This window comes from Marmota flaviventris, chromosome 2 (assembly GCF_047511675.1).
Source record: "Marmota flaviventris isolate mMarFla1 chromosome 2, mMarFla1.hap1, whole genome shotgun sequence".
NCBI classification, from domain to species: Eukaryota; Metazoa; Chordata; class Mammalia; order Rodentia; family Sciuridae; genus Marmota; species Marmota flaviventris.
Genome location: NC_092499.1, coordinates 158,484,168 through 158,508,837, shown reverse-complemented (window position 1 = coordinate 158,508,837; position 24,670 = coordinate 158,484,168). Strand labels below are relative to the sequence as shown.

General features: G+C 35.7%; 1 protein-coding gene across 6 annotated transcripts in view; it reads right to left on the bottom strand.

Moving 5' to 3' along the window:
* Window positions 1-24,670, bottom strand: part of Ralgapa2 (Ral GTPase activating protein catalytic subunit alpha 2) — a 325,786-nt gene that overhangs the window by 198,497 nt on the left and 102,619 nt on the right. For all 6 annotated transcript variants that reach the window (XR_011706732.1, XM_027955724.2, XM_071608693.1 and 3 more), the window contains 6 exons: window positions 16,723-16,890; window positions 15,441-15,578; window positions 13,595-13,743; window positions 10,721-10,832; window positions 5,943-6,180; window positions 2,609-2,773 (listed from right to left, as the gene is read on the bottom strand). Coding sequence is in view for 5 of the 6 variants with exons in the window: in XM_027955724.2 (XP_027811525.2) it covers window positions 2,609-2,773; window positions 5,943-6,180; window positions 10,721-10,832; window positions 13,595-13,743; window positions 15,441-15,578; window positions 16,723-16,890 (970 nt within the window). In the remaining variant the exon portion in view is untranslated. The remainder of the gene's footprint in view (window positions 1-2,608; window positions 2,774-5,942; window positions 6,181-10,720; window positions 10,833-13,594; window positions 13,744-15,440; window positions 15,579-16,722; window positions 16,891-24,670) is intronic.

Below are 24,670 nucleotides of genomic sequence, written 5' to 3'. Positions count from 1 at the left end.
GCTCATCTCTCAAAATGTTGGAAACTTTTTGAGTGTTGTTTAAAAGTTTTCCTTTTATAAATTAAATGTTTAGGCATTTCTCTAAAATTGATCACTAGAAATTGTAGAAGTAATAAAATATAGGATATTTTTATATAAAAATAAAGACTTGCTTTGATTTTTGTCACATTTTAGGAATCCAAACTCATCATCATTCATACTTAGGGATAAAGTTTTCTTTTGTAAGTTTTCCTTACTTAAGACTCCTTGCAGGCCTTTAAAGTTATAACCTAGTGCACTCTCTAAACTAATTGTCATTTTTCCACTTTGCAACTGCTTATTTTATTTTTCCCTCATGTTACCATCAGTGATATTTTCTCTACCTAAGAAATCTGTAGGGAAAATCATTATATAATACTCTTAAATCATCTCTTATTGCAATTAGGGAAAGCAAAGTCACTTTCAAATGGATCTTCCATAATTACCATTACTATTAAAATGATTACTACTAAAAGTAGTAAAAATAACTTCATGAGCTGGTATTCTCTCATAAAAATGTGGCTTCCACAAAAAATAAGTGCTTCCATGAAAATATTTTGGGCTTTTTTTTTAATAAAAGGTGAGTTTTTATATAACATAAAAATAAAACTGAATGCCAGGTATGGTGGTACAGGCCTATAATCCCCAGTGACTCGGGAGGCTGAGGCTGGAGGATCACAAGTTCAAGGCCGGCCTCGGCAACTTAGCAAGGTTCTAGGCAACTTAGAAAGACCCTGTCTCAAAACAAAAAACAAAAAGGGCTGGGGATGTAGCGCAGCTGTAGAGTCTAATTTCCAGTACCAAAAAAATAAAACTGAGTAAAATCACAACATTTAGTTCATGTAATTTTAAAAAACATCATGATATAATAAAATCCTTAAAGGCCATTTTTTTAGAGATAACAAAATAATTCATGATATTTTATATTTTTCAAAAATTAAAATGAAATAAAAAATGTATGTATATATGTACATAGATATAGATTTATAAAGATGATAGATTTATCCAGCTGAACATCTTCATAATCTTTCAAAGGCTACGACTCTTACCTTCTAAAAGTCTAATTAATCCTATAGAGGCCAAGCTTATGGTTTTAAAAGATATATTCTATAAATACTTTCACACGATTTTGTACAAGTACTTGATTTTCTAATGCCATGGCTTCTCAGACACCTGAAAGGGCTAATAACAACCTCACTGTCATAACTGCTCTAAGTATTTTCTAAAGCATGCTGATGCCTCTACCATATTGTTGGTTTAAAATACCTGCTGATTGTTAAGATGCCATCTCTTTAGTGTCTATGTTTCGGCGAAGTACAGTCATATGGAACATCTGATGTACAATAGTTTGTTCCTCATTAACATGTGAGAATAAAATTTAAAAATCATAGTTTTTAATTTGTTAAATTCACTTTTATTATAATTCAAAGATGGTAGGGAAAGCAGGAAGTCTGGACAGCTCAGGCAGGATTCCACCTTTATTTGTCACACACTTCTGATCTTTTTCTTTAAGGATCCAATGGTAGAAGAAAGGAGTGTTTAGGAATTAGAATTAAAGGGAAATCAGTGAATGGGCACACTCAAAACCGCCTGTTATCAGGAATTGGGTCTCTCCTCAGAAGAGAAAATGAAAGAAAACAGGGAGACTATGAGAGGTATATAAATAAGGTGATAGTTACCAGCAAATGCTATGGCAAAAAGCATGAGAAAGTTAGGGTTAAGGCATATCATATTTTCATAAAAATGCCAACAGGACCCTAAACCATGTATACTAATCTTTTAGTAAGCACTGTAAAGTATGTTCAGCTTAACTGAATCCTTGCTTTATGGCCAGAGGATCTGATGATTTCCTGAAATCAATAAGCTGAGTATCAATTATAATTACATGGCATAATTGATCATAAAAACTATAGGAAACTGGAATACAGTTGTTTGAAACCTAAGGTACAGCCTCAAAGTTAACGGGGAGGAGGGAGCTTTATTGGTCTTTATTAAATATTGGATACGAGTTTCCTTTTAAAAGATTTCTCTCTTTATTTTAAGAGGAAAATGTTGCAAAGCAATTTGATTAACTGGGAGCTCTTGGTCAAGTTGTTAATTCAAATAGACTATAAAGACAACATCTATAGGAATGAAAAGATCAATTTTCTAAGGAAGCAAAAAATGAGAATGTCTCCATCCAGTCCTGAAAACTAAGAGTATTTGTCTATTTTTCTTTGCCAGAACCACTTACCACACACTCTTTAGATGAACACTGTTTAACAATGACAATAATGCAACTAATGATAGATTTGTTAGGAATCCACTTTCTTCAAGGTTCAAACAAGACCACTATTTTCTCTATTTTGCACAAATATCTCATTCAATATTACCATCTCCAGTTCTTTTCATAATGGAGAACTTAGAAATATTGAAAACTGTGATATGAAAAGTAGCCTGAGCAGAAAATTATAAAGATACAGAGAATTTCATTTAATAAAAGTGCTAATATTTGAATTCTGGGTAGAATTTTAAAATACTGTATTCCTATAAACCCATTTTAGTTAACAATTAGATTTTAAAGAAATATTTAAATAAAATAAATGTTTACCAGTTGCTTTCTGGCGAACAATATTCCTTGCCTTTTCAACTCCTGGTGCTCCAGAAGTGGTGGCACTCCTAAATCGCATTGGCTCAGTCACATCTGGGTGGCTCCGCCAGCTGAGAGAAAAAGATCTCCCCACAGTTGTTCCTTTCTGAGAATCTATAACACAGCCTGATAAATGATAAGGTGAGAAAAATAAACTGACTTCATCATCATTTATTTCACAGCTGGTGCAGCTCAGCAAATGGCATATATACAATGAAACATAACTAGCAGGTTCCCATGCTCCAAATTAGGTAATATTTCCCCATACAGCAATTTAGGAAGTTATTATAACTAAATATTCCTGTTGCCAAAGTATTTTCAATTATCTTGGAAAATGTATCTTCATAGTATTCATTTCAGTATACAAAGATATTAATAAATCTTTCTCAGTACAAAAACATCAAATGATGTTAAATCACAGTTCCCAGGACACTTCAAAAACAAATACTTACAAACCAAAAACCAGAGATCATGATGTTAGAATAGTACTACATCCTCTAGGCTCCAACTGTTCCACAATCCTCTAATAAATATATGCCTATAAACTCTAATGTAGATTTGGTCAAATAAGCAAGATAATAAATAAATAAATAAATGATATATATTTATTATATATTTTATATTTTACATATATACACACACATATATATATGTAAAATATAAAATATAAAATCATATTTTAGAAAAAGCTCTTAAAACTATAAGATTCTGCAGATTGTATTGAGATTCAACTCAACTTTTTGAGATTCAACTCCTTTTCTCTCGTATTTCTCTGGTCAATTATTTCAATGAAAGGTCAAGGATCCAAAAGAAAAATAAGAGGAAAACAATAAGGAACTTGAGATTTTTGCATAGGTCTGATGTGGCCAGTGGTTGCAATCTGTAGCTTATTTCCATACCCAGGTTCTTCTGTCTGTGTTTTCTGGTTTCACTGGTCTAGTGAAAGGTAATAAATGTTTATAAGGTAAGTGTTTCTACAATGAATATTTAAATTTTTACAAGAAATACTTAAATCTCTCTTTAGAATAAAGCAATATAAGTTAGAAATATGTGTCACGGTTATTATTTAAATAATTTGTTCTTAACTGTTCTGGAAACAGTGTTTTTAAAATTGTCTTCCTAAGGATATCTCTTCATGTTTGCACAGTGGGAGGGAAGAGAATATTGCAGGGTGGTGAATATGAGTATGAGTGTATGAGTGTGTGTGTGTGTGTGTGTGTGTGTGTATTATAAGGATTTCAGGAGGCAGGGAATGGGGTTAGTTTGAGAAAATAAATCTTTATTTCTTATCTCAGCTCTTTCCCTCCCCCACCTGAAAGGTGCTTTTAGCTGGTAAACTCTCTGCTGGGCCTAGATCCACTGTGTTAGGAAGCCAAGTTCCCAGTTGGAAGAACCCAATCCTCTCAGGCTCTGGTTTACACAGAGGACCTCAGAGCTGTGAAAGAGGACAAGAAGGAAGGAAGACAAGGGCCCAAACTCTTGGCTTTCTGGCTTACTTCTATCCCAAATCTTTAATATAAGTTATTTCGGAAAGAGATTCTGTTGAGCTTAGAAAGTGGAGAAAAAAGGATCTATTACTAAAAATATGTTAGAAAAATAAATGCACTACACATTCTAAATCTAAACTGAGATTAAACTGTTCCTACGGAATGCCATGTACTTAAGCTACTTTGTTGTGGCTTCTTACTGCCTTGTTTCACTAACTGGGGCTTTGGCAAGCTACTCTCAGACTGCAATAAATATATTGTAAGAATCAGTTCCAATTAATTACATGTTACATAGTTAACCAATCATTGTAATTAGCTCACACTTCCCCATATCCGCATCCCCTGTTGTCCTTTCCCACACTAATCCTGCAGGCTTCATCATGTGACTTATTTTGGTAGCAAAATTGAACAAGCAGAGACTTGAAATGCTCTGAAATAATTGAGCTTGCCCCCTTGCTGCTCCTGGAGCCCTAAACCATCATCTGAACAAGCCCAAACCAGCCTGCAGGGTAGTGAAATATGGTGCAGTCACATCCACTGCCCTGGCTGACAGCTACCTAACTCTTAGAAGTAGAGCAGTCTAGCTGACCCTTGCACAGCCTAATTTTCTCCAGAACAGGAATGGATCAAGCAAAGACTAACAGAGTAAATGATCAACTGAGTGCTATCCAAATTGAAAATTCATTAAGTCGTGTTATATTAAGGCACTAAATTTTGGGGGGAATTGTCACATGCAACTGATACAGTCTATATTAAGGTTATTATTGAGTGTAGTCTATTATAATAAGTCATATGTACTCTTTTTTAAAATATTTTTTAGTTGAACATGGAAGCAGTGTCTTTATTTTGTTTATTTACTTTTATGTGGTGCTGAGGATTGAACCCAGTGCCTCACATGTGGAAGGCAAGTGCTTTACCACTGTGCCATACCCCAGCTACTTCATGTGTACTCTTGATGGGGCTTTGAAGGAGAAATTTCTCCTGTCTTAGGATCAAACTACATATCACCTAAGGAAGTGAACTGTTTTTACTTTATGTACTCTGTGATTCTGTATATTATAACACTGCAAAAATGAAAATCAAATCCAAGGATGCCCCTTCCCTACCTTCCCAGCAAGCATATGAGGCTCTACAGCGTGCAATTTGGTATTATAACCATACCTGTAGCTCCTCCCTGCTCATTTTGCCCCATTTCTTTTTACATTCCATCTACTGTACTATATGCATTCCTATGAACTGCCTCAATCTTTACAGAATAAGTTGGAGTACAGATGAGTTTCCCTTGGAAGCATTCAGAATTTTTCCCAAAATTTTCTCAGAAGGCAAACAGCTACATCTTAGTGGTGTAGGACTAATCTTGAGTAGGACTAATCTTGGCTTTGATTTTGGTCTTTATCACTTCTTATGTGATCTAGAATGAATCAATCACTATAAAGTCTATGTACTTCATTTTTTTTTTGGTCTATGTTACCGGGATAATAATAATATCAACTTTGTAGAGTCATCATGATGGTGAAGTGAGATGACCTTCAAAGAACTGGCCATTATTATTATTATTGTTAGTTATCAATATTATCACTGCCACTACTTCTGTCTCATCTTTCTCCTTCCACAGCCTCTTCAGAAACTTGTTGGTCACATTAAGGGAACAGAGTAATACGAGACACAATCTAATGCCACCATTAAAAAGATGTTATTTGGTTAGTTCAGTTCATTATGAAATGTCATGTGTTGATTGCTTCAATGTATAAATACACAATCTTTCCCAGTTCCAGGAATTTGGTGCTACCCTGGGAGAGTGGAAGTACCTTTGCCTCGTTGCTTCTTCTCCTTTTGTTCACTTAATTTATCCAGAGGTAGGTTTGTCATTTCAACTCCGTAAACAGTTCTTGCAAGCACTGCTGTCAAAGAGTCCATTATGTTTGCCCATTCACTGATGAGCTCCTCCCATTCTGTGAGGGAGGACAGCACACCAAGAAAGTCATCCCAGAGCTCTCGAGAAATATACACATAGAGGTTTGCTCGGATCCAAGCCACGATGAGAGTCTAAACCAACCAACAAGAGAATACAATTGGGAGGAAGTATAATTTTTAATAAAATATTTTAAGTTACTACTAATAAAGTTTTAAAACATAAATACTCTTGGATGTTGTTTTTAACTGATCAAAAATCATTTGGCAAACTGTAACCAGGATTTGAGTTTCTGTGAGGTCAGTTACCATTATGAACAAAGCTACTGACCTAGTATTATTCTAGAGCAGGGGGTTGGCCCTGGCTGTAATTAGGGAAAAGACAAAGCCCTCAGTATAATAATTATTCTGTTCCTGAGACAGTTCTTTCCCTTGCTCTCCAGTGACTACTTCTCCTCCTTTACCTATAAGTGAACTCAGCCCACCATCGCCTCCCTGATTTTTAGCAGATGGGCTCACTGAAGACCTCAGAGGAAACAACCCATTAAATGAGACTCACTTCAACTTCAGTCCACAAGAACTATGCTCTTACCTGAATTCACCTAGCTTAGACTCCACCTGTGGGTTGTCTTCCAAAAGGAGCTCCTGCTCTTCTACATTTGCCCCCACTTAAGCTCTGGACCTCTTCCTCAGAGTTTTTCTGCTTCTATAACCTCACCGTTTTTTATTTCCAACCTAGCTAACTTTCTCAGCTTTTGCCCATCAGTATTTAATTGTGCTCCATTTTTCCTAACCTTAAAAACACAAAACATTTTCCTTGAACCCAAATTCTCCCTATAGCTATAGCCCTTTTCCCTCCCCCTTTCAAAGCCAAACTTCTTGAAAGAATGTTTCACATGTACTGTCTGATGCTCTGGCAGATCCCTCTCTGCCTCTTCATTCCATTCCCAAGGCTTCAGTTACCCTCTGTATGCTGTAGACTTCTGAATCTCCATGTCTAGCCCTGATGTCTTTGCTGGTTTCTGCCTATTTGTTTGCTTACTAGAGAGCTCTCTACTCATATGTCTCACAGGCGCCTATAGCAGAGCATGACAGTGAAAAAATTCAATGTCTTCCACTGAGATTCTCCCATTTCTTCGACCTGCTCTCTCCTGCTCTTTGCCTTTGCACACACTCTTTTTTCTCTGCCTTCCCTTAGTTTTACCTCTTTAACTTCCACTTATTTTCCAGGTCACAACTTGGATATCTCTTCTCCCAAGAAGATATCCCTGACAAATTATATATAGATTTTTGAAACTACAACCCTTTTTTCTTTAATTCAAACATAGGAAGACTTTGAGAAATAAAAATCTAGCAGGTCTAGTCTGACCACTTGGAAATAATATTTAATGTGACCTTTTGCAATATACCTGTTCTTTGTGCTTTAATTTATGTTTATTGCACTTCTTAAAAGGGAAAATGTCAAAGTAGAAGTAAAATAGTTAAGTATATCGAAAATAAAATTTTTAAATACCCATTTAAAATCTGATACTAATGTGAATGTTTTTGAAAACTAAAAGAATGTGAAAGAAAAAATTTTATTAAATATTTTTTATGACTGAAATTCTATCACCTATTTATTTTTATTCTCTTTTCAAAGACTTCAAGATCATTACCATAAAATACATGTATATAATAAATTATTAATACTGATCCAATAGTAAATATTGATCTAATAATAAATATTGATCTAATATTAGATCAATAAATATAATCTTTGCAAAGTAAGAGGAAAGAGTAGAGACCCGTATTGACATCACCCTTGGCTATAATAGTAGCCTCAGGGATAAAACCAGACGTCTTGGTGTAGTTAGATTCCTTTCTACACTGCGAATTTTATTTTGGCTTCACTTTATTGACTAATTATAAAACAAGGGCAGAATGACTTCATGCAGCTTATAAAATTCATCTTAGCAAATATTACAAACATGTATGCAGACCTGTTGAATCATTAGCAAATTTATAACAGCTCTTGCACACAGAGCAAAGTCATAAAAGATAACTGAGGGAGGGGAGTGGTGACATCTTTGAATTAAAAGGCAGAGTCTGCTTTTAATTACTCTTTTATCAAAGAAGGAGGAAAAGAGAAGGCCCCAGCTCTAGGTTTTGCCATTACCTTTCTTTGTGACCTGGGGCTAGTCACTTGGCAAGTCTCATTAAAAATAAAAAAGGTGGATAAGAACACCTCTTAATTCTGTCAGTATTGAAATTCAATGTTTTATGAAATATAACTTAGCACAGAAGTTGCATAATAAAACATTTTGCCTCATAAGTCACTCCTTTTAGGTACATTTGCTAATCAACCACTTCCTACCTCTCTCTGCTTACCACCTTTAAAAGCACTCTTAATTGTCAAGTAATGGATCTAACTATAAATAGCAGGACCATAGTTTTCTGATATACCTTCACAGCTTCATGCATAAGTTCGTATTTAGAACTGAAAAAAGGTTAAAATATCATGAATGGTAATCACTATTAATTAGTAAATATTTAAAACTGAGTCAAAATCAACCTAGAGTATCTACTGACGGAGAAGAAAAAAAAAGTACTAAAGGAAAATTTAGTAAAGGATAGATAGAAGGATAATGGCTACTTAAAATCTTCTTTCCCCTTTTCAAATTGTTTAAAAATAAATCAAGTATCTGATCATTTTAGATAGTCAGATGACAAATGAATCATAATTAGCACATTTTATCTAGTGTGGCACTAAATAGTGCCCACTTGACAGTGTGCCCAATCTCTCTAGACCTTTACCACTTTTCTCCCTTCTACATAAGTACATGGGAGGCCAGCAGATGATCATAAATCCCCAATTAATCTGCTCTAATTCCCATGACCACCCTTCAGGGTAGGAAGGAGTCCTCTCCTGATTGTGGGGATCAGGGGAGAGGCTCAGAAAGGTGAGGTGGTATGCTCAAGGGCACACTGCCAGGAAGAGGAAGAGCTGGGATCAGAACCAGAATCTGTCAAACACTAAAAGGCCCATCATTCCTCCACTATTTTAGGGCTAATTCTAAATTTAAGCATGTATCTTGATTTATCTAATTATTCCCAAAACATAACAATGACATCAAAAGCATAAATAACCATGGACCCATAAAATATTTATCAACAAAGATCTGACAAGATTTCTCCATTAATGGAGGGGATTTGATTTTTCAAAAAAGCCAAACAAAACAAACAACCCTCACCCCCACAACTCCAGAGTAGATTTTTGCTTAATTCTGTAACAAGTTCTTTCTCAAATCCCAACACAATAGATGCAAGGTCAGACAACTGGTAAGGATGAGGCCCAAGCACTCACCAGCCTAACACTGGCTTTAGCTCCTATGCACTTGGCAGTCCAGGCCCAGGAATGGGAACTTGAGATGTTTCCAGAGCAAAGAGAGCAGAGTGTCCATTTGTTCAGGCAGACAGCAAAGCAGTGATCAGTACAACTCTCCAGCAACAGCAAAGCAAAGTTGGACACATGCAAAAAGAGAACGCAGGACCACTCCACATATCCACAAACTAGGCAAGCTAATCAGAACAAAAGGGATAGTACTCAGGAAGCAAACGAGTACATGCCAATTAGTTCTACAGCCTCTTATATATTTTTCATCGAGCCAAGATCATTCAATCATAGTGAATTATTAAAAATTGATATGAATAGTTGATCCCCTCACGTTACAATTTCTTTTTGTCATCTTCACCTCCATGTCCTATCTGTACTCTATGTATGCTCTTAATATATATTCTCTAAAACTACTTTCAGGTCAACTGGGGAAGGACACTACTTGTTCCTCCCTGCAATCATCACTCCAGGTCATGACCCACCATGCTTCCTCTTAACAAATTATTCAATGTCCGATCTACCCTTTGTACTAATACCTGTATTTGTGTAGAATGTCCCATATTTCCAGAGCCCTTTCACACTGTCTGTTTCAGGAATGCTCATAAATTCTATGTACCATATAAATATCGACTATGCTACAGTAGGCGACTGCCCCACTAATTGGCTCTCATTTTCTCCTCCATCTACTCCAACTACGCCTCATTCCCTTAGAACATTCTTAGCAACCTTCATCTTGACAAAGCTAGCAGTCAACTGACTGCTTTTCTCTTTCTAGGCATCCAAGGCCGAGGCACACACTCTTCTGGGCCTCCTCATGGCCCACTGGCCATCCTTTCTCAGCATCTGAGTGGCTCCCTCTTCTCTCAACTGTGGAGAGGCCCTCTTCTGGTCCCCTTCTCTCTATGACATGTATTTTCTCCTTAGGTGACTCTATTCAGTTATGTGGCTTTAAATACAATTGTCTAACACAAGGATGGTTCTCAAGTTTTTATTCCATTCCATACATTCTGTACCTCCACACCTATTTGATCCACCACCAAGGTTCTGAGTGCTTGTTACTTTTCTAATTTCTATCACCTTTGAGCAAATCAAGAGGAATTAGATGGCATAGAGGTAGGAAAGCCAGCATTAATTGCAAAGAATAGACCACAAAATTTAGGACACAGTTAAGAAGGAATGTTTCTAAAAATTCAAAATTAATTTCATAATGAAAATTCTTAAAATACCCAGTGATTAAAACTAATTTTCTGTAAAATCTGATTCATTTCTTGCATTTGCAGTGTTTTAATATAAAAGACTTACCCTAAATAGTAACCCTGCCAAGCTCTGGGCAAACAAGTCCTTTATTTGTTTATCCTTTGGCTTCTGCATGACAGCTTCTGTTATCCTGAGTAGTATTTGCAACATCTGCTCCCTGGGCCACCCAAAATAAAAGCTCATATTAATAATCACATCTCCCAAGCACTTTAATTCATAGATATGAGAAATTCTCTTATGAATTCAACAACTTTAATAATCATATATTATTCAAAAGTACTAAGTCTACATGCCAATTACATTAAAATATCATTAAATAAGCTATTTTATGTTACAACAGTTCTAAAAACATGCCTCCCACATCCACACCAATAGGCAGGATAAAACGGAAATCTTCCTACCCCGATTTTTTCCCACTGCAGAAAGGGAGTCAAGATGGTTTTTCTACAACTGTACTAGAGCCTTAAGGGCACTTAGGGAATAGCTGTGCCAGTCTGAACCTATGTAGCACTGTTTAATTTCCCATCCATTGTTTTATTTAACATAAAAGGTCTCCCCACCTGTCTTGTGATAGAATATAAAACTGACTTTCTGGTTGGTCTTCACTCCAGGGACACATACAGTGAGCACCATAGCACAACTGAGCTTCATAGTCCTCTTGCAAGCAGGAAGGGCATGGAAAGGCCATGACTGGACACTAATGGGCACTGTGCTTGTGCCCAAAAAATCCTGACAGTTGGGACAACTACAGTCACAACATCTCAATCCCAATGTGCCAGCATTTTTAAAGTATCTTAAAGAAGGGGCTTTATGTAAAAATTCTTAGAAGTGGGCTGGGGATGTGGTTAAGTGGTAGAGTGCTTACCTAACATGTGTAAGGCCCTAGGTTCAATTGCCAGTACCAAAAAAAAAAAAAAAAAAAAGTCTTGGAACAGTAGCTAACACTGTTAATTATGATAAACAGTGTTTTAGGAAAATGCCAAAGGGCATTTTTCTTTCTTACAGCTAAATTATATTCCTCACATTAAAGTGTCTGTTTGAGTTTTCTTTTTCTGGATTCTGTGGGAACAGAAAACACATTACCTTCTGTGTATAGGTTGGGTCCATTTGTTCTCTGAGGGAAATCACTCGATTTCTGTGAGGTTTTTACACTAACCATTCATTCGTCTTTACTACTTTCTCCTTGGCCTTACAACTCCTTAGTCATAAAACCAAGAATGGGAAGAGTAATCACGATCAGAAAAAGAGATCTCTAAACTATAATTTCTTGATACTTTTCTCCTATCTCTATGTAACAGGACAGCATTTACTCTTAACAATACACGAAAGGGAGAGAAAAGGGAAATTGCATGGAAATGGAGGGAGACCCTCATTGTTATACAAAATTACATATAAGAGGTTGTGAGGGGAATGGGAAAATAAACAAGGAGAGAAATGAATTACAGTAGATGGGGTAGAGGGAGAAGATGGGAGAGGAGGGGAGGGGGGATAGTAGAGGATAGGAAAGGTAGCAGAATACAACAGTTACTAATAGGGCATTATGTAAAAATGTGGATGTGTAACCGATGTGATTCTGCAATCTGTATTTGGGGTAAAAATGGGAGTTCATAACCCACTTGAATCTAATGTATGAAATATGATAAGTCAAGAGCTTTGTAATGTTTTGAACAACCAATAAAAAAAAAAACAATACACGATGTTGAATCTCATTAAACTTCTTATAGTATCAATGACTTCTGGAGATTTATTGCCTTCTTTGTACTGGCCCAATTTGATTTCAGTCCTGAAGTTATTTGTTGGCATACATTCTCACTGCACTCTACTCCACATGTTTTCTTATTCCTATAGACTGCCTCTGAACTCTGGAAGCATAGAGAAGGAAGAGTAGCCAAGTCACTTAAGATCTAGGGACAGCAACTCTTAAGAGGACAGTTAGGAGAATAAATGGCAGAGCTGGGGACAGCCTGTTGCTAAGTAGTTAGGGTACCTAGACCCCTGTCAGGTGAGTCTTGACCGCTCATATCATATAATGCTTAAGACAATGGAAAACAATTCCTTCTACACAAGTAGTCACATGCCCATCATGCAAATGTGATGAGAATAAGAGATAGGCCCAGTTTCAGATAAAACCTTGGTGAAGGGAATTGCTGTTAGAAAGTATGAAACTGACTGAAGCAACGGCTGATAAAGACAGAGTGAATTCAATTTAGGAACCTATGAAAGCTTGGAGAGCCATGGAATTTCCATGCAGACTTTTCTGGAAGAAAGTGGCCATGAAAAGCTCTACAATTTCAAAAATCTTTCTAACAGTGACAAGCTGCCAGTCTGAATCACAGATCAATCCTTTCTATTTCATGAAACACTGACTGTTAGTCACTCCTCCTCAAAGGAGAAGTACTAGAAGAATACAATGTGAACAGACATGTGCCCGAAAGGGGAGTAAAGGTTTTCCTGCATCTTTTATTATTTATTTTATTTTTACCATCTCACACAGGCAGTACTTGTACCCATTCACACATCAGCTATTCATTTTATTCATTTTTATTGAAGCAATAAAAATCAGTTTACAGAGTTTCAAGGCAATTAACCTCTTCTGGACTTATGAAGAAGGATATTATAAAGCACTGCTTTTTCACAAAACTGTTTGATGACAGTTTATAATGGAAAAACCTACCACTAAGTAATATGACTACTTTTAGTTCAAGAGCATTTTTAAAAAGAATAATGAAAATAAATGAACTATCAAAGTACTGGGTACTTACCTTCTTCATAATTCACAGAAACTGCTCCAAAAGACTGATTATCATCTTATTGTTAACTTGGTTACATCATTAAATAAATGGAAACCTTAACATTTCAATTATGCTGAAAAATAGAAACATCTGTTTTACAATATTAATTAATTTGAAATAAACTTACCATGTCTTTTTATTCATTGTAAGCTCCATTATCATGCGCCTAAAAATAATCAAAACAGCTTTACAAGCATCAACTTGTTCTTTTAAAAGCATGGGAACTTCAGCACATGGTTCCAGCAAGAAAACGTTTGCAGCATTTGTCAGAAATACCTTAAAAATCAATAACTATACATTAGAAGATATAATTAACCATATACATCTGAACAAATTTTGCCTACAGATAATAATATTAATCACCTACTATTGAATCACCTTTAAGATATCTGTTTCAATAAGGCAAGCAAGATACTAACATATACTCAAGACATTTTTAGTTCATCCCTTAGAATCACTTCAATAGACACCTTTCAAGACCTTTGCCTAGGAGGAAAAATGCTATTACATATAACTGGTGTAATTTAAAAAATTTTATGAGTTATAAAAGATTTGAAGACTTCTTTTTGACATCTTCTTAACAGAAAAAAGGAAAAACAAGAATCACTGCATTTAGGTGAAAAAAATTTAGAGTAGAGGGAAGGTAGATAAAGAGAGCCTATGGACAGACACAGGATTATGACAGAACTATGTGATTTTTTATTGATTCTCCAGGCACATGGACTCCTGCTTCCTGAGGAGCGCGGCTAGCACCACCCAAGAAAGGTGTCAACCTTGAGGAACAACAGTGTGCCCAGAAACAGACAAGGCCATATGAACCACACTGCACATCTTCAAGAAACATTTTTTTAACTGTATAAAGATATTATGTAGTAGAATATAAAATAATATAAAACAGATTACAAATAAAATATACATAATAATCAGCTGACTACTCCATGCTCTACCCTAGTCTGTTAAAATCCCAAGTTCACCATCCTTTACCAGCAGGGTATCTCAGGAAAAAATGACCCTGGTTCCTATGTAGAGAGTTACTACTTAGAAACACACAGTAAAATGCAGATGACACTAGTGGCCCATCAATCTCAGATATTCTGAGTTGTCAATCTGCTGATGAGGATAGATCGGCTTCATCTATCTAAAGATATATTCCTTCTTAGGGCTCCTTTATGTGCAACAGTACAAATACACAAACAGTGCTTCTCTGGCTCACTAGTGGATGGATTTCAAAATAAATATACAGATCCAATGATTAATATTAAAAATACTCCATGCCTGACTTCTACATGGGATGCCCAATTGGATATAACTATAAACTCGGGCGAAAGAAAGCTAGGGAGCCAGGGAACAGGGGAATAAGAGGTACCCTATATTTTCACTTATACTCCTAATTGTCTTCAAGCTATATAGGACCTTAGAGGTAATCTCCCAATCTCCATTTCTTTAATAAAAGTCCTGAGATCTAGGGAAGTTAAATAAGGAGCCAAAACTGTTCTTTCCAATGTTTCCAAATCGTATGGGCTCTACTTCACATGTTCATTCAGACATATAGCCAAAAGCTATTACATTAGTCATTGTTCTTTATAAATATAGGCGATTTTTAAGAGGAATATTACTTATAAGATATATAATCACCAAACTTGCCTTACAAATTAGCATCCAAGTAACTTCTCCCATGTATTTGAAAGAAACTTTTAAATCTCAGACATTTCACATTTACTGTGTAATAACTTCTCTCATAAAACTGCAAACAGTTCTCATGTCTTTTTGACTAGGAAAAAATAACTTTAACAATTATAGCTGGAAACTAAATAGAAAATTAGAATAAGAATTTAGAAGCTAAATGGTAAAATACTACCAGGTGGCTAAAAATATAACCACATTTAATATGATATTATTCCTGCTAAACAATATTCTCAAAATGATTCCTCCAACTGGGGAGGGGGGTCTTCCTGTCCTGGTCAGCAGCATACCTGCAGCATAGCCTGGGCACCAGCTTTCACATTTGTATTGTCCTCTTCTGTCACACATCCTCTGCTCATGGCACTTGTGAAAGAGTATGTGCGTCCCCAACTGGAAGATCGTTTATGACCAGAATTTTCAGACGAGACCTTCAGAAAATAACAATCCATTAACAAAGTGCAAAGAAGCATATGTTTGAGCATTTAATTTCTTTTCTTTCTGGGTTTTTTTTTTTTTTTTTCCAGTACTGGGGATTTAACCAGGCCCTTGTGCATACTAGGCAAGCACTCTACCACTGAACTATGCCCCAACTCAACACATTTAATTTCTTACATCCGTTGAAATTCACAAGAAAACAGGTTCTGAGAGAGCAATTTTTTTTCTGTTTAGGAAAATATGATCTCTATTTGTTCGCCACTCTACTTCTAGCACCCAAAATAGTGGATATCTCTTAGTATATGCTGAAGGAATGAGTCATGTTTGTCTAATGCCTGAGGGAGCAAAAGAGACAGGCCTCTAAAATACACAAATTTCATTTGTTTGCTTACTCATTTCAATATCATGACTAGTTATTAAAGTGATTTCAACAATACAGAAACATAAAATTATGGAATTAATACAGATATTTAAAAGTAATATGGCTTTGATTAAGAATTTTAAATATTTTAAATTAGTTTCAAAACAGCATGCCAGAAATATAAATATGACTTAAGTTTCTTTTGTGTTTCAGGAAGGGTTGCACCTATGGTTTTAGATTTATCCAACCTCTTGCTTTATCTAATATGGACAGCAGCCCTTCAGGAGGACAGCATTCAGTGCTCCTTCTTGATGGTGCAGGCAACACTTGCTATTTATTTGGCTAGTCCTTTCAAATGTTTAACACCCAATTGCTTCTTGTACAGTTTAATGCACAAGAAAATTCTGAAAAAAACATTCTAAATTTAGTTCCTCCAAATGCTATTTATTTAAACAAGTTGAGGAGAAAGCAGTGTCTTCTTTAGTTTCACACAGAGACCTGTGAAATATGATGGCTTGTTAAACAACCCTCTTAGAACACTGACTAACAATGACACCATGCATATGGCCCTAGCCTGAGGTTTAGGAGACGACTGTGATATAGATCAGAACACAGAGGATGTCTCTTTGAAGCAGGTCCTCACAGAACTCGTCTACTCATCAAACAGCATATGAGATCTGCCTGCCTGTGTCCCACTAAGTGGGACTCTTGACTGAGCAGATTTTCTTTGCTAAAATATATATACTCCCAACTCAAAAGACAGGCACTATATTTACCTCCTTGTTGTCAGTCTCTGAAAATCCTAATTTTTCAGCATCTTCTTGGGCAACATCTTTTTTATCTGGTTCCTCCATGAACACAGGTTTGTCCTGCAGGATCCACATTCTGTACACTTGAACTACTTTTCTTGTTACAGCTATTTCACAGGAAGGCAGCAAAAATGCCTGAAAGGAAAAGAGAAAACTCCCTTTAACTCTACCTGAGGTCAGATCACTTAACAGACATTTCCAGTGACCATCACTAATTTCAGAAAAAGAGGTTGTAAATATACCACAAAAGTCCACACATCTCTGTGTGGACTTTTAAAGAACAGAAGATGTTCTCATAACTGGGCCAGGAAACATAATGAAGTTTAAAAACAACTTCTATATTCTGAGTCATATTTCCACACACACAAAAAAACCAAATCATACCTGTAAAGATTTTTTGATTGTCACATGTTCAGTGACATCACATTGATGGCTTGAATTGGCCCGGGTTGGAGTACTTATAACACAGCACTACAAATCATTATTTTGCTTTATTTGTTTAATCTTTGCGTTTTGCTGGCCTTTTTTTTCCCCCTTCTTTTCCTTTCTTCTCAGCTTTCAACATCAGAATGACACTAAGTACAGTTGCCACTATTAATAAGAGCCACTGGCCACTTGTTAGCATTATGCATACTTATAAGCACTTTATAGTATTAAAGAACCACCTTACATATTTGCACATAAGGCTTTTGAATTAATGTGATCAGATTCCGGAAATATAGGATTTAAAGGGGAAATTAATTTGCCTTTTGCTTTTCAAGTTTAAGAGCTATTTTTGCATGCAAGGTGGGCAGGAAAAATAGGTACCCCAAATTTGATGACTGCTTTAATGTCACAGATAATAACACTAAGCCTCAGAGTACTAAGGATAATTTCCAAAGGTTCTAAAGTTAGTAATCCTCAAATTCAGGTCTTTATATCAAGTCTCTGGGACTTGTTTTTATAGCAATCTTAAGGTTCCTGCCAGAGGATGCCATTATAAGCAGATTTCACTTTAACATGGATGCATGCTTTTATGGTTTGGATATGAGCTGTCTCCCAAAAAGGTCATGTTAGCTGATATAGGGGTGTTCAGAAGTGACATGATTATGAGAGTTGTGGACTAATCCATTTCATGGATTAATAATTTAAATGGATAAATGAGTGGTAACTGCAGGCATGTGGAGCATGGTTGGAGGAAGTACGTCACTGGGGGCATGCCCTTAAGGATTATATTTTTGTCCCTGGCTCCTTGCTCTCTTATTTCCAACTGCCATGAGATGAGAAGTTTCCCTCCACCAAGCCCTTCCACCTCAGGCCCAGAGTAGGAGTCAACTGACTATTGACTGAGACCTCTAAAACCATGCGCCCAAGTAAACTTTTTTCCTCTAAGTTGTTCTTGTCTGGTATTTTGGTCACAGCAATAAAAAGATAACATATATACAATTTGTAAATTTCCATGGGTGATGGTTACATCATATCAAATTCTAGAACAGAGGAGTTTGTGTTATAATAAGACTATAATGTATCAATGTATCAAATATACTGAGGTACAGTTCAAGGAAGCTTAACACACACACACACACACACACACACACACACAAATGACCAAGTACAAGGGTATCCCATTCTAATGATCTTCCTGAAATTTTATTACAAAAATTTTCACACTTATAGATTTTTACAGTGAATGCTCATATAATCACTGCCTTGATTCCACCATAAGACACTGCTGTATTTGCTTTTTCACACATTTATCTGTGAATTTACCCCTTTTACATAACTTTCATTAAATCTACTTTATATTTGATGCATTTCAGTTAACTGCAAACACTGGTACTCTCTTCATCCATCAACTCTTCAGCATGCATATCACTGACTAGAGCTCAACATTACTTTATTAGGTAAAATTTACAAACAATGAAATGCAAAAATCTTAAGAAAACTATTGAATCAGTTTTGACAAATATAGACAACCATGAATCTTAAGAAAACTATTGAATCAGTTTTGACAAATATAGACAACCATGTAACTCAAGTCCAATATAAAAGTATGGTACATTGTCCTACTCCTGGAAAGCAAATAATAACTCCTTAAAAAGAAAATAAAATCATGGTAAACCAAAAATTATTTCTACGAACAACCTAGTTAATATCATATATAACATATTAATAAAAATCAGAAATATGAGCAAAGATGTCAATTCAAACAAAACCACAATTTAAAGAATTGACAATAGTTTAAAAACATAGAATATCTAAGTAATGAGAATATCAAAAACTGAAGTAAATAAAACTTTAAAATAAAATAACCAAAAGTAATAACTCAGTGTATATCCACATATACAAAATAGACACAGTTGAAGAAAACACTGGGAGAAATATCAGAGGAAAATATCCAGAATGAAGCAAGGAAAAACAAAAGATATTGCTTCTTATTTATACACGCTTTTGGAGAGAAAATACAATGAAAAGGTTACTCTATATGCATGGTTTGAAGGAAGAAAAAAAAAGAAAATAATATTAGAAGAAAGAACGGCTGAGAGTTTTGCAGAATTGGTGAATGGTATCAATCCACAGATTCAAGAATCACATACACACAAAAAAAAATCAAGATGAATACAAAGCATATTACCATAAAAGCAATGAAAATCAAAAATAATCCAAGAATTTTAAAGGAGACAGAGACCAGGTGTGGTGGCAGACATCTGTAATGCCAGCAATTTGGGAGGCTGAGGCAGGAAGTTCGAGAGCAACTTAGGGAGACCCTGTCTCAAAATAAGAAGTATAAAGGATTGGCTAGGTAGCTCAGTGGTTAAGTGCCCTAGATCCAATCCCCAGTACCGGGGGGGAAAAAAAAAGAGGGAAAAAAGACATTTCCTCCAAAGTAAAGACTACACGACTTACCATGACTTCTCAAGTGGAAGCCACTGAACAGTAATGAGTTATAAACAATGAACAGTAATGAACAAAATTATTTGAAGTTCAGAAAGCAAATAGTTAATAATGGTAGAATTTTACACCCAGAAATAATATACTTCAAAAATGAAAGCAAAATACAGACATTTTCAGATAAGAGAAATGTGTTACCAAAACACATGAACTAAGGTAAATATTAAAAAATTATCCCCTGGGCAGAACCAAATTATCCTCAGTCAGAGATTAGGGAAAAAATAAAATATAACAAAAGGGATTTGTATAAATGCAGATAGTAAAGTATATGATGATATATATGAATAACTGGATAAAATGATGATGATGTTTCTGAAATATATAAATTAAAGAATTGACAATAGTTTAAAACATAGAATATATATATTCTACACATAAAATAGAATTTGAATAGATAACAAAGGCAGGAAAACTGAGAAGGAATGAATAGAACTAAAAATTATTAATTACGTTGAAGTTATACTAAATTTAAGTTAGGGATACATGTTGTTAATCATTAAAATAACTACAAATTAGTATAATACTACTAATCTAATTAGAGGAGAAAAATGATATACTAAAAACATGAAAACTGAAAGAACTAAACACAATTAAAAAGTAAAATGGCAGACACCACACTTAAACCCAATAGAAGCAGTTGCTGTGTTACATGTGAATGGAATAATGTTCCAATTAAAAGGCAGAGGTTATAACATTGGATTTAAAAAACAATTCAAGGGCTGAGGATATAGCTTAGTGGTAGAGGGCTTACTTAGCAAGCATGGGGCCCTATACTCAATGCCAGTACCACAAGAAAAAAATGAAAAACATTTATTCATGATTCATAAGAGAATAACCAAAACATATGGATATGGGGAGGTTGAAAGTCAAAAGGAAAAATGTATAGCATGTGAACATTAACCAAAAGAAAACTGGCAGAGCTATATTAAGAATTTGAGGCAATATTAAAAAAAAAAAAAAGCATTACTAAAGAGAGAAGCTGCTTTTTTGGGAGGGGGAAGCCAGGGATTGAACTCTAAGGGGCTTAACCACTGAGCCGCATCCCCAGCCCTTTTTAAAATATTTTATTTAGAAACAGGGTCTCGCTGACTTGCTTAGGGCCTCGCTAGAAGTTTCTTAAATTCGATACAGAGGAACATACAACAATTCTAAATTTGAACTGCAGCTAATGTTTTGCCAAAAATACAGCAAACACTGATAGACTTTCAAGGGGAAAAAAGGGAAATTCATTATCATAACAGTTTACTCTCAGCAACTAGAACAGCAAACAAAAAAGAATGCATAAGCCATTCTCACTAGACTCTCCATGTCTCCCACTCTTACGGTTCTCACTTCTGTGTCTCTGAGGTAAAATCAGAACAGTTTCTTCATCCATTTTATTATATAGAGCTGCATCTAATCTGCTATTAAACTTACCCACTGTGGTTTTCTTTTAACATTCCAATTATTAAATGTTTTTTTCAACATTTCAGAAATTCTATTTTCTCCTGAACAAATATGAATTGGTCATGTATTGCAGTTTCTTGTTTACTGCAACATTTTCAAACTTGTCTTTAAATTATTTAAAAATGTCAAATCTACTAATTCTATAATTTCAATTATATAACTGAAGTCCTTATGAGGTTTTCCTGCATCTGAATTGTATGACTAAAAATGTTCTGGCTTACAAATTCCTAAATGAAAGAAAACCAATATTATTAAACCCAGCTCAGCTGCTGATCACATGTTAAAAGTGAAAGAAAAACATTTGCCATCTTAAAAGAACTCATGGAACAGAGTTCCAGACACCCTATTGAAAATACTCAATGACAAACCAAGGCAAACCACAAAGTCAATCAAAGCAAGTATTTTAGAACTATGGAACCAAGAGGAATGATCTACTAAAACCAGAACCAAGTCTAAACAACTCTGTACCTTTACATTCCAAAATCAATTTCAAATGATGAGATAAATTTACACTATAATAAAGTTAGCAGACGGAGAGAGGGGGCTGAAGAAAATATAAGGCTGCTAATTTCATATTTCATAACAGGAATTCAATAGCGCTACCTAAAATTATAACATGTAGTTAAAACATTATTCCAAATCAGGCAGCGTGGTGCACATCTATAATCCCAGTAAATTGGGAGGCTGAGACAGGAGGATCACAAGTTTGAGGCCAGCCTGGACCACTTGGAGAGACCCAATTTCAAACTAAAATTTTAAAAAGGGATGCAGATGGAGCTCAGGGACAGAACACTCCCAGATTACAGCCCTGGTGCCACCAAAAAAACCAAAAAACAAAAACCAAAAAAACTCTTGAGGAATTAAAGATTCCACTGTCATATTTTCTCAGTCCCCATCCTGACCCCTGGCACTTGTACTTATCTACCCTCGCCTTGATCTCAGTTGAAATCTGTCCTGTTCCACTTTTACCTGTCCATGCACATGGTTGCCTGCCCATTTCATCTCTGCTTGCCTACCTGTCCATTTGCACTTGTCTGCCTTTTTGCATCTCCTATCTGAACTTTTCCACCAACCTACTTAATTCCATATTTGAGAGTTGGACTGTTTACACTTATCTGTCTGATCTTCTATGTATGACTTCTGGTATGTTTATGCTTTCAGGTCCCCTGACACCCTCTTGCCCACCTGCCAGCCTGCTTACATCCTTTCTTATCCAGCTGCTCTCTGCAGGTGTCTCATCTATTTAGATAGCAAGGTCAATAAACACACATACACATACTGAAATACTTAGAATGATATTCTTCTAACATTAATGATGATCACTTAGATGGTGGTGTTTTCAGCAATTTGTTTTTGCTTTCTCTTCCATAATTATAGACTGTATTTATCTAATGAACATATTTTTAATAAAATTATTCTTTAAAATAAAATCAATATACAAAACAACCCCATGAATAAACATCCTTTAGAACAATGCTTCAAACTATTCAGATCATTACCTAAGCAAGGCATGTTATAGGATATATGCATCTATATAGAGAGAGTATTACATAAATAAATCATGTTTCACAGAGAAATACTAATCCTTGTAACATGAAGTACATTTTGGAATGTTTTGATCTATTTTATTATTTAAAAAATAAAACTGGATTTAACTCACCCAGCTGATTTCATGACCTATACAAAGGGGCACAACAGTTTTTCATCTAACAGAAAAACTCTAGTTAAAAAACAGTTTCCAGTGGATCCACCCAGTGACCATAATTGCTCACACTTAAGCACTCTACCACTGCCTGTCTTTCCTATTGGGGGTAGGAGAGATGGACGCTGTCCTGAACATTGCTGAATTTCATCTTTCTTCAATTACTATTTCTACTACTTCAAGTTGCTGAACCATCCTGTATCAGTGACTTGCACCACCTGATCCTTTAGCCCCTGCCGCAAACCTTCCTGTCTGCCTTTAATCTCATATAACAAGGGGACATCTGATCTTCCACCATCTCACACTATTCTCTGCAGTATATGCATATATATCATCTCCCAACTGAAAATATGCATTTCTTGAATGTCCATTTTAAACTTTAATATCCTTTAGACTTAAATAGTTTCTGAATATCTTTATTTAAAATTGAAAAACAAATTATTATGAAAGAAATCACATTTTGTCTTCTGTATAAGAAAAACCATCATTAACCAAGAAAGAGCAATAAATGCAATTTAAAAACCCATGTGGAGGGTTCTCCTTGCTCTGTCAGAGGGCTCTAGCTTAGAATTTCTCCACAAAAGCACTACTGCCATGTTGGGCTGGACAGTTCACTGTTGTGATGGTAATTAAGAATGAGGGCTGTTCTGTGCATTGCAGAATATTTAACAACATTCTGACTGCTACCCACTACATGTCAGTACCACCCCTTCTCTGTTATCATGATCAAAATAGTCTCCAGACATTGTTCAGTGTGTCCCCCCACCAAAAGGGGTAGGGGGCAATATCAGCCCTGGCTGCAAATCTCTGATGTCACTTGTGGCTGCTAATTTCTTCCCTCCCTTGCTTACACCTCTTTTCTTGTTTACTTTCTCTTCCCAGCACCTTTCCATTTACCAGTTTTTATTTTATGTCTCAGCCTCAGCGCTCCTTTCTCTCCTTTTATTCCCCTCCCCATCCAGCTTTTTCTCTTGCCATAAATACTTCTCATGTGTACTTTTCCTTTCTCAGGAACGTACATTTTACAGGACTCCCTGAAGCCCTGGGAACAAACCAGCCTCTTTGTTATTAGGTCCACTTGTTTCTGGGTACTCAGGCACTGACCACCTCCTCTGACTTTATTTAGTTGCTATGGAAACATTAAGATATTGGTTGAGTTTTCTTTCCTTATAAAGGAATGTTTCAAAAACAAAACTTTTTAAAAAAAAAATCACAAAAAAAGCCTTTTTATGGATCACAAAAAGTAGGATTTCATGGATCATTACTGACTTCTATAATTCAGCCCAACTCATCAACAGTCTTTCTTGGAATGTTATAAGTAAAAAAACTGTGAATTTGGAATATCTTCCAAAGGTCCATGCATTTAATAAAAGTTTTGTCGGGGCTGGGGTTGTGGCTTAGCGGCAGAGTGCTTGCCTAGCATGTGTGAGCCACTGGGTTCGATCCTCAGAAACACATAAAAAATAAAAATAAAAAATAAAGGTATTGTGTCCAACTACAACTAAAAAAAATATTTTAAAAAAATAAATAAAAGCTTTGTCTGCAGTTTGGCACTATGGGAAGGTGGTAGAAACTCTTCAGGAAGTGTGCCCTGGAGGAAGGTTTTAGTCACCACTAGAGTCATGCCTACAAAGGGGATTGTGAGACCCTGGACTCTTCCTCTTTCTCTATTTTTCACACCCAGCCATGAAGTGAACAGGACTCCTCTGCCTCCTGCTCTTGCCATAATGTACTGTGCTGCCACAGGGATAAAGTGAGAGAGCCAACTGGTCATGGACTAACACCTCCAAAACTATAAGCTAAAATAAACCTTTTATCTTTTCAAATCTATTTATC